This window comes from Phalacrocorax aristotelis, chromosome 21 (assembly GCF_949628215.1).
Source record: "Phalacrocorax aristotelis chromosome 21, bGulAri2.1, whole genome shotgun sequence".
Lineage (NCBI taxonomy): Eukaryota > Metazoa > Chordata > Aves > Suliformes > Phalacrocoracidae > Phalacrocorax > Phalacrocorax aristotelis.
In genome coordinates, this window is record NC_134296.1 from 4,573,145 (window position 1) to 4,585,961 (window position 12,817).

The 12,817-nt window shown below is 58.9% G+C and overlaps 1 protein-coding gene across 8 annotated transcripts in view; it reads left to right on the plus strand.

Moving 5' to 3' along the window:
• FOXP4 (forkhead box P4) overlaps positions 1-5,262 on the plus strand; it is a 68,575-nt gene extending 63,313 nt beyond the window's left edge. For all 8 annotated transcript variants that reach the window (XM_075115881.1, XM_075115879.1, XM_075115883.1 and 5 more), the window contains one exon: positions 204-5,262. In XM_075115881.1, the coding sequence (XP_074971982.1) occupies positions 204-348 (145 nt within the window). In that variant the 3' untranslated portion in view covers positions 349-5,262. The remainder of the gene's footprint in view (positions 1-203) is intronic.
• Positions 5,263-12,817: the final 7,555 nt, after the last annotated feature.

The window sequence follows — 12,817 nt, forward strand, 5'->3', positions numbered from 1 at the left end:
GGTGGCTGCTACTGGGATGCTGGAGGGTTTGGAGCTAAGGGACAGTGGCACTACAGGCACCAGGAGCTGCTCATTGCCTCCCGTGGCTCCTGGCGCTACAGGCGAGGGGCAGCATGGGGATGGAGGGGGTTTGGAACGGAAGCGTCACGGGGTTGTGGCCAGCGGGATCGGCTGCCTGAGGCTGAAGGCTTCCCTCCCCGCAGCCATCCAGTGCACGTGAAGGAGGAACCCGCCGAGGCGGAGGATGACAGCAGACCCGTCTCACTGATGGCCACCACCAACCAGAATGTGACAATTCCCGACGACAGGGACCTGGAGGAGGAGCTGCCGGTGGAAGACTTGTCCTAAGGACCCCTTCCTCCTCCCCACCGAGGGGCAAACCCTTCCCACCGTCCTGGCCGGAGACCAAGCGACGGCTCCCACCTCCCCAAGGTGACCTTCGGCGTTAACCTGTTTTTTAAAGGCACTTCCACAAAGCAAAAGGGTTTCCTTGGTGTAACCACCTGTTGCTGACGGCGCGTCCCTCCCGCTCCCCACTGCCCCGCGCTGTGGCCCCGGTGACTGACCGACCCCTGCCGCAGGGAACGTCCCGCGACACAAGAAGCAAAAACCTGAGAGCTGGACTTTTTCTCCCCTCCTCCCTTGGTTAGTGACTGGTGAACGAGGATGGTAGGTTGTCTCTGTCCGAAATGGTCCCTCCTTCCTTCCCTGTGCGCGGTGGGCACGGGGAAGGCACCTCCGTCCCCTCTTCCCCTGCGGTGCTCTGCTGCCCAGCGATGCTCGAGCCTCCACCAGCGACTGCCCTGGGGAGGGAAGGCGATGGCAGGAACCCACAGTTGTCTCTCCGTCCCCCAGTGGGTTTTGCACTAGGAGGGACCGTGAACCCTGCCCACGCGCTGCCTCCACCCAGCTTTGGGGGAAGAAACAGCAGAAACAGGGGTGTCTCTGCCATGGTCTGGACATCAGGCTTGCACCATTGTCTCATGGCTGGGGAAGAATGCGGACTGGCACGTTGGTGGGACTGTGTCCCCTTTGCCTTGTCACCTCCAGCAGGTTCCTAAACTGCCCAGCAAGCAGAGCAGCCCACCCTGGGTCGGCTGCCCTCCCCGAGTCCGCCGGTCCCCAGCACCGGGCAGCGAGGACGCAGCTCCCCGCTTCCTTCTCAACACCAGCTGCAGCGGGTGACACCTCCCAGCCATGCGGGGATGGCCGGCGGCCCGACATCAACTTCAGGGAAAGGCTCCTGGTCCCCCGCGCAGCCGGTTCCTCCTCCGAAGCCGGGGCAGGGTCTCCGAGGATGGGCAATGGCGCAGGGAGGCTGCACTCACCGCTGCCGAGCTTCCTCCTGGGGGGCACCCGCAGAGAAGCTGGCGCAGGCAGAGCCCGGTGGTGAGCCGCTGCTCGGCCATCCTGCTGGTAGCAAAGCCGGTGAAACCCCATGGCGGCTGAACCTGGCTGTGGCCGGCGAGCCGAGCCTGCTGCCACCGGGGCTCCTGCTTTCATCTTTTCTTTTTGTTATCCTTTTGTGTGCGTGTGCGTCCAGATGGGAAGATACCAAAAGATTTCTAGAGACAGAAGGTCCGTAGTTCAAGTGAACAGATGGTATTAATGCCAAAAAAAAAAATATTAATAATAACGAGAACAACACAACCAAACACCCCTCTTCTCCCTGCTCTTTCTTTCTGTGGTGGTGATGTGGGTTCCCAGCACCGGGCTCCTCCTGGCAGGCAGCCGTGGCCTCCCCAGTGCCCCGTGCTGGCCTCGGGGACCAGCACCTTCCCCGGCAAGGCTGGGCTGGCACTGGTTGTCCTGGCACGTGGTGGGGTCTTGGGGGACTTGCTGTGATGGCCATGGAGCTACTCTCATTTCTGAGCCCAGCTCCGGGCTCTCCCGAAGTGACCCTTAGCGCTGCTCCGTCCCTCCTCATCCCTGGTACCCTGGGTTGAGGCACCGGTGGTGGGGGCTGCGTCACTGCCCCAGCACATGGCCCCTAGCCCCATGCCAGGGTCATGGCCTGGCACCCCCAGCAGCTGCGTTTTGGGTTGAAAATGCAACACACATCTGTGGGTTGGGGGCGGATGGTGCTTGTTTGTCCCTGTGTATCACCTCTGTGACATCCCCAAGGGGCTCTTGGCCCTGTGGCATGTGTCCCTGGGGCGAGCCTGTACCTTGGATCATCCTTTTTGCTGCCTGTTGCATCCTCAGTACCCAGGTGGCTGCAGAGATGGGGGTCCCTGGCTCCCCCCCCACTGCAGCCATCAGTGAGGCTGAGCAAACCCCCCTGGCCTTGTTCCCCGTGTGCCACCGTGGCACCATCTGGGGGATGCTGAGACTCTCGGGCAGCGGCAGCTGCCTGGGGGGGAGGCAGAGCCCAGTGGGGCTGTTAACAGGGGTCACCAGCATCCCCCCAGCTGGTGTTGCAGAGGAGGCAGTTTCCCCTCCCTAAAAACCCAGAAAACCCTACAAAACGTGCCCTGCCCAGCCCCACGCGTGGGCGGCCGCCGCGGTGCGTGGGTGCTCGCCGCGCGGTGCCGAGCCGTGCCGAGCCGGCCTTCGCTAGGTGTCTCCACTCGACCCGTGTTTCTCCCCGCGCCGCAGCCTCGCTCGCTCCCTCGCTGCTGCCGAAATATCCGGGCGAGGAGGTTTGCCAGGCCGCCGGCTTCCCCTCGCCCTCCGGCCTCTCCTGGCCCGTCCCCGCTGCCGCCGGCTCCCAACCGGGCTTTGCCAGACACCAAAGACCCTGCCCGGGCTGGGGGGCACGAACCAAACCCCATCTCTTGCAGTGTGGGTGCAGCCCCGTCCCCCCAGTACCTCCAAAGGACCTGCGAGGCCGGAGGTGCCACGTATTTTCCCCAACTTACTTTGTTTTTTTTCTTTCAGTCTTTTGGTTTTAAGTTATTGTTTTAAACAAGTTTACAGCTGCCACGGGTGGGTGTTGCTGGAGGGGGGGCTGGCGTCACATATTGCTGCTTTGCTTGTGCAAAGGAGCAGGGCAGGGTGGATGGGGTGGATGTTGGGGTGCAGCCCCCAGCCCCCCCTCCGCTGCTGCTCGGCCATGGTTCATCGTTGGCAGGGGGATCGCCTGCCTCCATCCAGGCTTTTGGGTTTCTGGTTGGCATCGCCCTGGTGGGGGGCCAAATCGTGCTTCTTTATGGCAGTGCCAGCTCCCAGCATCACCCCTCTGTGCCACCCCTTGGTGTCACCCCTCGTGCTGCTCCAGCGTGCCTGGGACACCCCAGTGTCCCCGGGGAGGGAATGACCTGGCCTTGTACTGGTGTAATTCATCCTTTCCACAGAGAGGGGGGATTTGCAGCCCAGTGCGTGTGGGCACAGCTGGTGCCGCAGGCGCTCGGGAGCTTGCATGGGTGCGGGGAGGCATTGCAGCCAAGGGTGGTGGGTGCTGCCGGCCTCGGCTCCCACCCACCACCGGGGGTGTTTTGCTGGTGGGTCCTTCCCTGCACCCACGGGGCCGTGTGTGGGTTCAGACCCCCTCACTGTTTTTCTGTGGGGTGTTTCAGTAGCGGCTCCCCTTCGCCTGCTCTTCATGGGTCCTTTCCCTTCCTCGTGCTCTTCAAATTTAATTTTTTAGCAGCTGTTATTTTGCGTACGGTTGGGGCAAAATCCAAGGCGGTCGAAGCACAAAGCACACCTGGCATTGGCGGGCCCTCCAGCACCTGCTGCAGTTCCTCCTCGGGGTGGTTTTTTCTTAAGCTTTTTGAGAGGTACAGACACCCCTGAAATGCCTCCCAGAGCCAGGGCGAGCCGTGTGCCTCCAGGTCCCCTCGGGTCCAGCCAAAGCCCCCGTACCCTCACGCTATCAACCCCGGGCTCTGCGAGGACAACCTGGCGCCTTCCCCCCCGCGCCACGTATTCCTGTAGGTCGTGAGGCGCCATCCTGGCTCCAAAGAGCACTATATATATATATTATATATATATAAATAAATATATAAATATAAAGGAGTTTTTTTTCTTTAAACATGTGCACAGGTTTGGAAAGTCCTGTGGCTCCAGGTGATGCCTCTTCCCCGGCCGTTGCTGAAACGGGAATCATGGTGGGTGATTTCACGGGAAACGTGCCCGGTTTGATACTCAGGGGTAAATCTAATTCATTCTCTTACCCCCCACCCAGCCCGGCCGCCTCTGCAGGGTCCCGTCCCAACCCAGGCACCGTGTCCCCTCCCAGCCTCGCCCACCCCCCTCACCCCTCCGGTTTATTTTTTCGCTGGTTTGAATTTTACAAAATTCTGCGTGTCTTACCTCAAACACACACCGGAGGTGGGGAGGGGAGAGAAGGAAGGCTAAAGGACCAAACGCAATGTGTGGCAGAATTGTATGTCTGTATATATTGAGATATATATATACTGGGTATAAACCTACCAACAGGAATTGTTCTTTTTGTTTTTTTTTCCTGGATATTTTGTTTGTTTTATTTCCTGTTTCTTTGCCCCCTGGGGCAGTTCTGCGAGGGGAAGGTGTGGGCACCTCACTGTAAGTGAAGACATTTTTTCTGGTATCTCCCGCTGAAGGAATTACTCAGTTTTCCATGTTTTTCTTATTTTTTTCCCGCTGTATGCCAAGAATGTGTAGAGCCGGGAGGGGGTTGGAAACCGGTGCTCGAAGGGGAGGGGTGCTGGTAGCACTGGGGGGGCTGCTGGGGAGGCCAGCAGAGGCAAAGGGAAAGCTGCAGCTGAACCTGCATTAAACCAAAGGGTTTCTTTGCTTTGTTTACACTCCTGGCCAGCCTCACTGCCCAAGAGGATCTCCCTGATCTAGGTTTTTGTTCTGGAAGTGCTGGGGAAGGTAGGGATGGGCCAGAGCCGGAGCCTGGGGACCCTCCACTCCCCAGAGGTGCCCACAGTAGCCCCGGGGGAGCCCAGGTGTGTGCCCGGGCCAGGGGCATCCCCATCCCCTGGCTGCTCCGGAGAAGTGCCAGCCCTGGCACAACCCCTTTTTCCCCCCCTTTTTTCCATCCTCTTTGGCGCTGGGTGGGAAGGTGATGCTGGGGAGGTGGGACGAGGTCCGAGGGGGCTGGAGGGTGGAGGGGAGGGAGGATGTGTATAAAGTGACCCTTTCTCTCCCGCCGCCGCCTTTGCTGCCGCATCCCTCGTGCTGTATAAAGGAAATAGCATTGCTGTGTATTTGTACTCTGAACTTCCGTGTGTCTGCATTGGCAGACGGTAAACCCTTGTACAGTAGATCTAGCTGCATGTAATCTGTATGGACAATGGCATTATAAAATGCAATAAAATAAATTACCTATCATGCTGCTGTGCTGGCTGCTTTGTTACGATTATTGACCAAAAAAAAAAATAATCTGCATTTTTAATCCTTGTAGGCTCTTCAGCAGCAAGGGAGCGATGGTCAGCCCGGGCGCCAGAGGGGAGAGAAGTGACTTGCTCTGCCCTGGCAGCGTTGGGGTAGCTGGGGGGCTACAGCAGCCCTAGTAATTTAGGTCCCCATATCTACCCCCTCACCAGAACATGGGGCACTGGCTGAACTACGTGTTTCGGGTGGGTTTGAGCTGGCCAGCCTTGGGGGTCCCATCCTGCCCGCGGGGTGTTTGCTGGTGCTGCTGGTGGCATCGCAGCAGCACAGCCCCACGTCCGCCGGTGCTGGGAGCCATACGGTCACTGTGAGCTGCCAAACCCAGGGGTTTTTGTTGCCAACGCCGTAGAGCTGCACTGGCTGATGGGGAGCTGGGAGGTGCTCGGTTTTTTCTGCAAGTTCAATCCCCTCCAAGCCCCAGGGGGCAGAAGCACAGAGAGGGGACCCAGCAGCACCCACCCAGTGCCCATAACATCCCTGGGTGCTGAGGCACTGCTCCCTGCATCGCAGAAACCTGGGAAGTGCCTGAATTTCCCTGGATGCCCTGATTGCAGGGCAGAGCCCTGCCAGCCCTCCACAGCACCCAGCTCACGCTGACAGGTGCCTGGGGATGGGGATGGGGATGGGGAGGGGATGGGGATGGGATGAGGTGGAAGCAGCCCCTGGAAAAGTGCGATGGCAGCTCAGATAGAAGTGTCCCTTCTCTTCCTTGCTAAACAGCACCTGCTCCACGCTGCTGAGACAGGAAGGGTTTTCCCAAAGGCTGAGGCGAAGGTGAGTTGCTGGATGTTTGCTGGAGTTACTGCAGTAGGAGATCTGCCTGTAGAAAAAGCAAAATAGCAATAATTAAGACATTAATAATGAGTAAGTATTTGCCACTGCCCATAGGTATTTTTTCTCCTACTACTTTTGTTGGGTTTTTTCTGTGTTTTTTTTGTTGTTGTTGTTTTTAAAGAGCAGCTCTGCAGTGAAGCCCCTCCACCGCATGTTTAACACATCCATGTCTGTGTTCTTCAGAGGCCTCTTAATCCAGCAGGAACAGCGGTACCCACCGGTCGCCCACGGTCCCTTGCACCGCAGAGCCCCCGGACAGCCGGACACACGGCACCCAGTGCCGTTGAGCCCACGGCTCGGCCCTGGCACGTGGCCCCGGCACAATGGCAAGCGAGGGGGCAGCTTCCCGGCGGCTCAGCACCCGCTGCCAGAGGACTGGGGGTTTATTCAGAAGCACTCGCTGCTCATCAAGGCCCAAAAGCAGGGTCAGATTTGCAGCCTCGATATCTGCCCCTTAAAAACAAAAAAGTGAGGCTTTGGCACTCCCCTGGGGGAATCGACTCCCTGGGGCATCGGGGCTTCGCCGTCAGGAACTTTTGGCCATTGCATTATATTTTTTCCTGAATACCCTCGCTCTGAGTCCCGGCCAGAGCTGCTGCAGCAAAGGGGACGGGGACGAGGACAGGACAGGGCAGGGAGCAGATTTCGGCTGCCACTGCAGCCCCCAGCTGCCTCGCAGCCCCCATGGTTTGCAGCCCAGCGAAATGGCTGGCTCCCATCTGTGTCTAGACCCTGCCAATATTAATAGACTGTTATATCCCCTTTCCCTCCGCTGCTCCGTCTCAGCCAAACTTGCTTAATCTTTTTTCCAGTGGCCCTTTTCCAGGGCTCTTTGAACCACAGCCAACTTGCCGGTGGCTTCGTGGGGTGCGCTGAACGTGCCTCCACCAGCCCCTCGCCACCCACCCCGGGGGGCCCGAGCCAGCACCCGTGGGTGCACGAGCCGTGCAGAGAGGCCGGCGTCCCCATCCGCCGGCTCCCCAGCTCCCATGGGGAGGGCGCAGGGGCTCGCGGCCGAGCACGGGCTGTTGATCGTTTTGGGGGAGCATGTGGCTTTGATTGATTTAACACTTGGTGAAAGAGCTTTTAACTTTTAAACTAGAAATTTTTTTCCTTTTTTTTTCTTTTCTTTTTTTTCCCCTTTTTTTTCTTTTTTTTTTGCTACAGACATGAAAGCTTTCCTGGTTTGATTGCTAAACCAGTGTGTGGATGAGGGAAGAGACTGGGACCAGCCACCCCTTCCCTCAGCTCCTGGGTGCAGAGCAACTTCATGCACCCAGAAAACGGTGACAGGAGGCACCCACCCTTCTCCTCTTCCCTCCTGGGTGCTCCGGACCCTGCAACCATGAGGATACCACCCTCCTCTCTGGCTAGTGCCATGCTTTGCCCCAGATCAGTGGGACTTTTGCACAGCCCTGAAGCATGACATGGGGTTTGCTGCTGGGAGCGGAGCCCCCGGCCGGGGGCGAGTCGCTGCCTCAGACGCACACAGCCGGCACGGCTTTCAGAGAGTTGAACAAAACAAAAGGAGGGAGCGCTTTTGGTTGTTTTAGGTTTTGGGTTTTTTTCTTTTTTAAATGAGCATTAAGGAATTGCAACAACCAGGGCCAGGAAGGGATGTGGCCAAAGCGTTCTTGCTCTGAAATCTACTCCCCTCCCTGAGCCGCTGATGTTTCGGGGGGTCACTGGTCCATGTGGCTATATCACCCACCAGGACCAGGGCTGAGAAGGGGTGCCAAAAAAGCGTGTGCAGGCAGAGGGCACACACAGAGCCCTCAGCTCTGCAATGGCCACCCACCCATGGGCCACGAGCAGGTTTGCGCCCTGCTTTAGTCTCTCTTCTGCACCCATTTTGCTTCTCCGGTTTGTTCATGGGGCTGGAGGCTGCTGCAGGAGGGGCAGCGCCTGGGGGTCCTGGCCCACCCTCTGCCTGGGGGCTGCTGGATGGGTATAGATGAGTTCCTGCAGGACTAGACCTTGAATATACTTTGCTTGCAGCTGATTTATTTTTCTCTTGCCACTCAGACAGCGATGTATTCCCCGCAGAGAGACCGTGGCTGATTTAATACCAGCATCACATCGTGTCCACAGCAAGGCACAAGCTGCAAGCCCCCTGCACTGGGGGTCTCAAAAAGCAGTGGGAAGAATAATTGTGGCTTCAGTAGCTGGGAAGGAAAAGACCAGGAATGGGGGGAGCAGGCAGTGGCTGGTAAGTGCCCACCTTTGCCACCCCAGCCTCTCCGAATCCTCGGCTCGTTCCCATCTGTGCAGAAACCTGGGACATCAACCCCAGGCCTGCAGGTCCCCCCCAGCGCAGGGCGGGGAGGGAGGACAAAGGGGACCTTGTTGGCAAGCGGGAGCACACCACGTCACTGCCCGCGGCAGGATCTGGACGCCTGCGGTGCCCCGGGGGTGGCGGGGAGCCCCGGAGAGGCTCCGGCCAGGGCAGCCAGAGCAGATTGTCGCCCCCACCCCGAAGCGAGGTCTGCTGCGCTGACCCTGCCCGGAAGCGTGCTCAGCGTGAGCCCCAACGCAGCAGCGGGGAGCAATGCCGGCCTTGGCCCCGTGCAGGGACGGTGCTGCTGAGTGTCACCATCCCCACCCCTGGGTGCACCCGTAGCCTCCCCAGCACTGCGCTGCTTCGTGCCTCAGTCTCCCTCCCTGCAAAAAGTGCTGGCGACGCTCCGTCCCCTGCCTGGCTGGGACCTGGCCCGCTCACCCCCCAGCACCAAGGGGCCCAAGCCGTGGCCCCCCACGGTCGCCCAGGAGCGGCCGTGGTGGGCGGCAGCGGTGGGGCTGCTCCATGGCACGAAGCTCCCGCGGCTGCTCATGCGCCTCAGCCTCCCCCCAGCAACAGCGCTCGCACACAACCCCCCCGGGGACGGAGCGTGGCGCGGAGGGGAGGGGGGAAGTCTTTAATTTTTCCATCTTCAAAAGATGAATGTTCATGGGGGCCCCTTTTTTTTTTTTTTTTTTAAATGTCCATTTCCTTTTTTTTTTTTATTATTTACAGAAATAGCTTGTGACTCATCAAAATCTTTCAGCAGAAAATCTAAAACAGTGGGGTCATTCACTGCGAACCCAGCGAGCCAGCGCCTCTCCTCCCCCCCCCGCCTGCTTCGCACAGAAGGGTTTGAGAAGGTTATTTTGTTTAGAGATTTTGTGTGTGCCCAGTGACTGGTAATTATGCTAGACAGATCAGGGGGTTATGGCTTGGACCCTAAGCAAACATGGCTCAGTCTTGCACAGCCCGGCTCTGTGCTGAGACACAGCCGAAATCTACAGTCCCATTCATGGCAGGTTAACCACATGCTGCGGCTTGGGTTTTTCTTTTTTTTTTTTTTTTTTTGTTTTTGGATTCTGTTATTTATTTATTTTTCTTTTAAAACTGCAAAGGGTTCGCCGAGGGATAAATGCCGGGAATGTTGCAAAACCCCCTTTGAACTGCGAAGTCGAGGCTTAGTGCTAAATCCTCACCGGAGTGGGGAAGGTCAGAGAGGTTTTTCAGCAGGTTTAAATCTCTCCCCCCTCCCCTTCCACACCTCTCCCAGCCCAGGCGATGGGATGCAGGGGTGGAGCAGCAGACCTGGGGGTGATGGGGTGCAGACCCCACTCTCACTGAGGAGCCCAAGATGCAGCTGGGAGCTGGCAGGACTCGGGTGGATTTATTTTGGCGGCAGAAGAGCTCGGAGCGGTGGCTCCTGCCAGAGTTTGTGAATGTGGGTCAGTGCAGTCACACACCTACAGAAATGGCCTTGTTTTCCAAAATACAGCCGGCTCCCACCGTGTTCCTCGGGGTGCAGCAGTCCCGGCTACATCACAGGATTAATCGCAGTGTAATCACTGCAGGATTAACTTGTACGCTGCAGGGTGCCCCCAGCCCCTCTCTGCCCGCCCCAGCACCCTGCTAGAAGTGCCTGAGGGAAGTTTTCTTTAGCGGGGACAATGCTTTGGGGGGGAAAAACTTGTTTTTGTGGAAAATGCACTTGTCAGCATGCTGTGTACTTGGCATTGCTATAACCCCCCCACGAGAGACCTCGATGGACTCATTCACACCTTCCTGCTTGCCTCCATCCCTGGAGCTTTCCAGTGCAGGGGAACTACTGGAGCCCCCGTGGGGCCACCGTGCCCAAGGACCAGCAGCCCTGCCGCGAGGGAGGGCGTTGGAGGCTGGCTCATCACTGTTGGGCAACAGTGATGCAAAGCAGTGGCACATTTTCTTCCAGGGCCCTTCGTGGGGGAGCGGCAGCAGGGCCGGCTGAGCCGCTTGTCCCGCCGGACGCTGCCGGTGACGTGCTTGAACCATCCCTGCGACGCAACGCACTGAGGAGAGGTCGAGGAAGGCTGGGCCCCGGCTGCCCTCGGTTTGCGCTTGCCAAATTTTCGCCTCCTGCTTCTGAATGAACGTGGGATGCGGCAGGAGAGAAACCCCAATGGGAGGAGGCAGCGAGGAGGTGGGGGGACGGCGGAGGAGAGCTAAACTCGGGGTTAAGGCAGCAGAAAGCAGGCCCGCTGTCAGCCATCATCGTGCTGTGCCAAGATGGGATGTATCCTGCCCAGGCTGGCAGGGAGGGGGCTGAGCCCTGGGGCACCAAGAGCAGGTACGAGGGCAGCATTTTGCCTTACAGCAAAGGGATGGGGGTGGTGAAAGAAAGGAGGGCGCAGACTTGTTCTGCAAGGTTGGATCCTGCCTTTGGCTTCAGCGTAATCCCTTTCATTTGGAGAGGGAGCGGTGCTGCACCTCTGAGGCCGGGGGTGACCCTGCTCGGGGTGCGGGATGACCCATGGGGCAGGCAGCACCACGGCCCCGGTGCTGCTGCGGGTAAAGCCTTGCTGCTCTCCGGCCCCAAAAACCCTGCAAAGCACTTTCCTGCGTGGCATTGCGTGTGTGCCAGCCCGGGCGCCCATGCAGCCCCCATGGGGAGCTCCTTTCCCCCTCTAAAGCCAAGGGCTGCACAGAGGGGAGACCCTGGGCCACTGAAGTTGTGACTCAGCTTCCCAAGTACTCTTTAATTATTTTTTGTGGGTTATCAGGCCAAGCTGTCAGCACAGAGGAAAAGTGCTGCTAATCCCCACCTGGCTGTGCAGCCAAGCACGTGGCACCCGAGTTCCTGGCTCCGTCCTCCCCCAGGCAGAGCATCACCCACCCGGGCAGCCACCCTCCTCCTTCCCCAGGCTCAAGGCAAGCGCAGGGCTGCTGGGTCCTTCTTGCATCAAGCACCTTTGCCCGGTGGGGCCATGTCCATCAGGGCTGTCCGGGAAGAGCGAGGGAGCGTCTGCTTTGGCAGGGCTGGGCTCACGGGTGTCTGAGCAGGTAAACAGGGAGGAATGTGCGGCGGCAGCTCGTGGGACTGGCGTGTTCCCGGTGTGATTCACAGACACTGCCTCAGAGGCCGGCGATGCCAGCACACCCCCCGGCCCCGCTCGCCGTCACCAGCACGGCCGGCTCCATGCTTGGACGCTGCTTTAATGAACACTTGTGGAAAGCTGGCTGGGTCCTGCCGGGGCTGCGGCCAGTGGAGCTGTGTCAGGTGAAGGAAATGGTCCAGCCACTGGCTCCTGGCGCGGTGACCCGCGCCGGTATGGCCCCCCCCGGGGACGGGGTGTCACGGTGTCAATCGACGCTTCACCCTCAGTAACAACGATGCACAGAGAATGACTCTCAGTGGCAGGAGTGCTGCGGCCGGGAAGGAGGGTGCATGGCCCTGCAGGGTGCTGCACCCCATGCTGCTCCCCATGCACCCACCGCTGCCCGGGCAGGGAGCACTCAGGGCTCTGTCCGTGTCACCGTCTCTATTTTCCTGACCTGCCAAGCAGGGACTGTGATGTGCAGCGCCTGGCATAGCAGGTTGGGCAGGATGGTGCTGGCTGGCTCTCAGGGGGGATGCAACTCCAGGATTTTAGGGCTGCTGTAGGGTGCAGGCAGAAATGCGCCTCCTGGGAGGATTATTTAAAAGGCACAAACTGTAGTGATAATTTTGCTTTAAAACAGACTAATTCTTGAGGTCTTGCATGACCCTCTCCATCTCCCTGGCTTTAGGCTGGAGCTTTCAGAAAGATCCTGAGCACGTTGGGTCTCTCTGGTCCTGCTTTGCGCCCCAGGCTGCCTCATTTTCCCCTCCCAAACCATTCCCTTTGCATGTGGCTGTGGTGGTGACGTCTCAGTGCCTTCCCCTCATCCCTCGCCACACTAAATGCTGACCACAGCATATGAGACGGCCCTGGTGGCAGCAGGGTTATGGCATCACCAGGCAGGAAAGAAGCAGGACATGGAGAGTCACCCGCGGCTGTCCCCTGGGTTCAGCCCTGCTCTGGGAACCTGGAGCCATAGCTCTGGATTGCAAAATCAAGCTGTCACCCAGACCCCCGGCGTGTCTGGGAAGCGGTGACCGAGGGAAGCGCTGGCTCGCCGTGACCCCCCAGCCCTGCGCCGCAGGGGAGGGCAGGGAGGGCAGCCCCCCGTGCTTCGGGCTGGTTCAGCTCCAGGGTAACGCTGCTGGCAGCGTGGCTCCAGCCGAGCCCGGAGCGATTGCAGGCTCTTTTTGTACGCTTTGCAATGCTGGGTTTTTTAAACGCAGCAAAAAACAGCAGTGTTATTAAAAAAACAACTTTGAAAGTGTCCCACTGGGTCCTGCATGACGCTTTGCACGAGGATGAA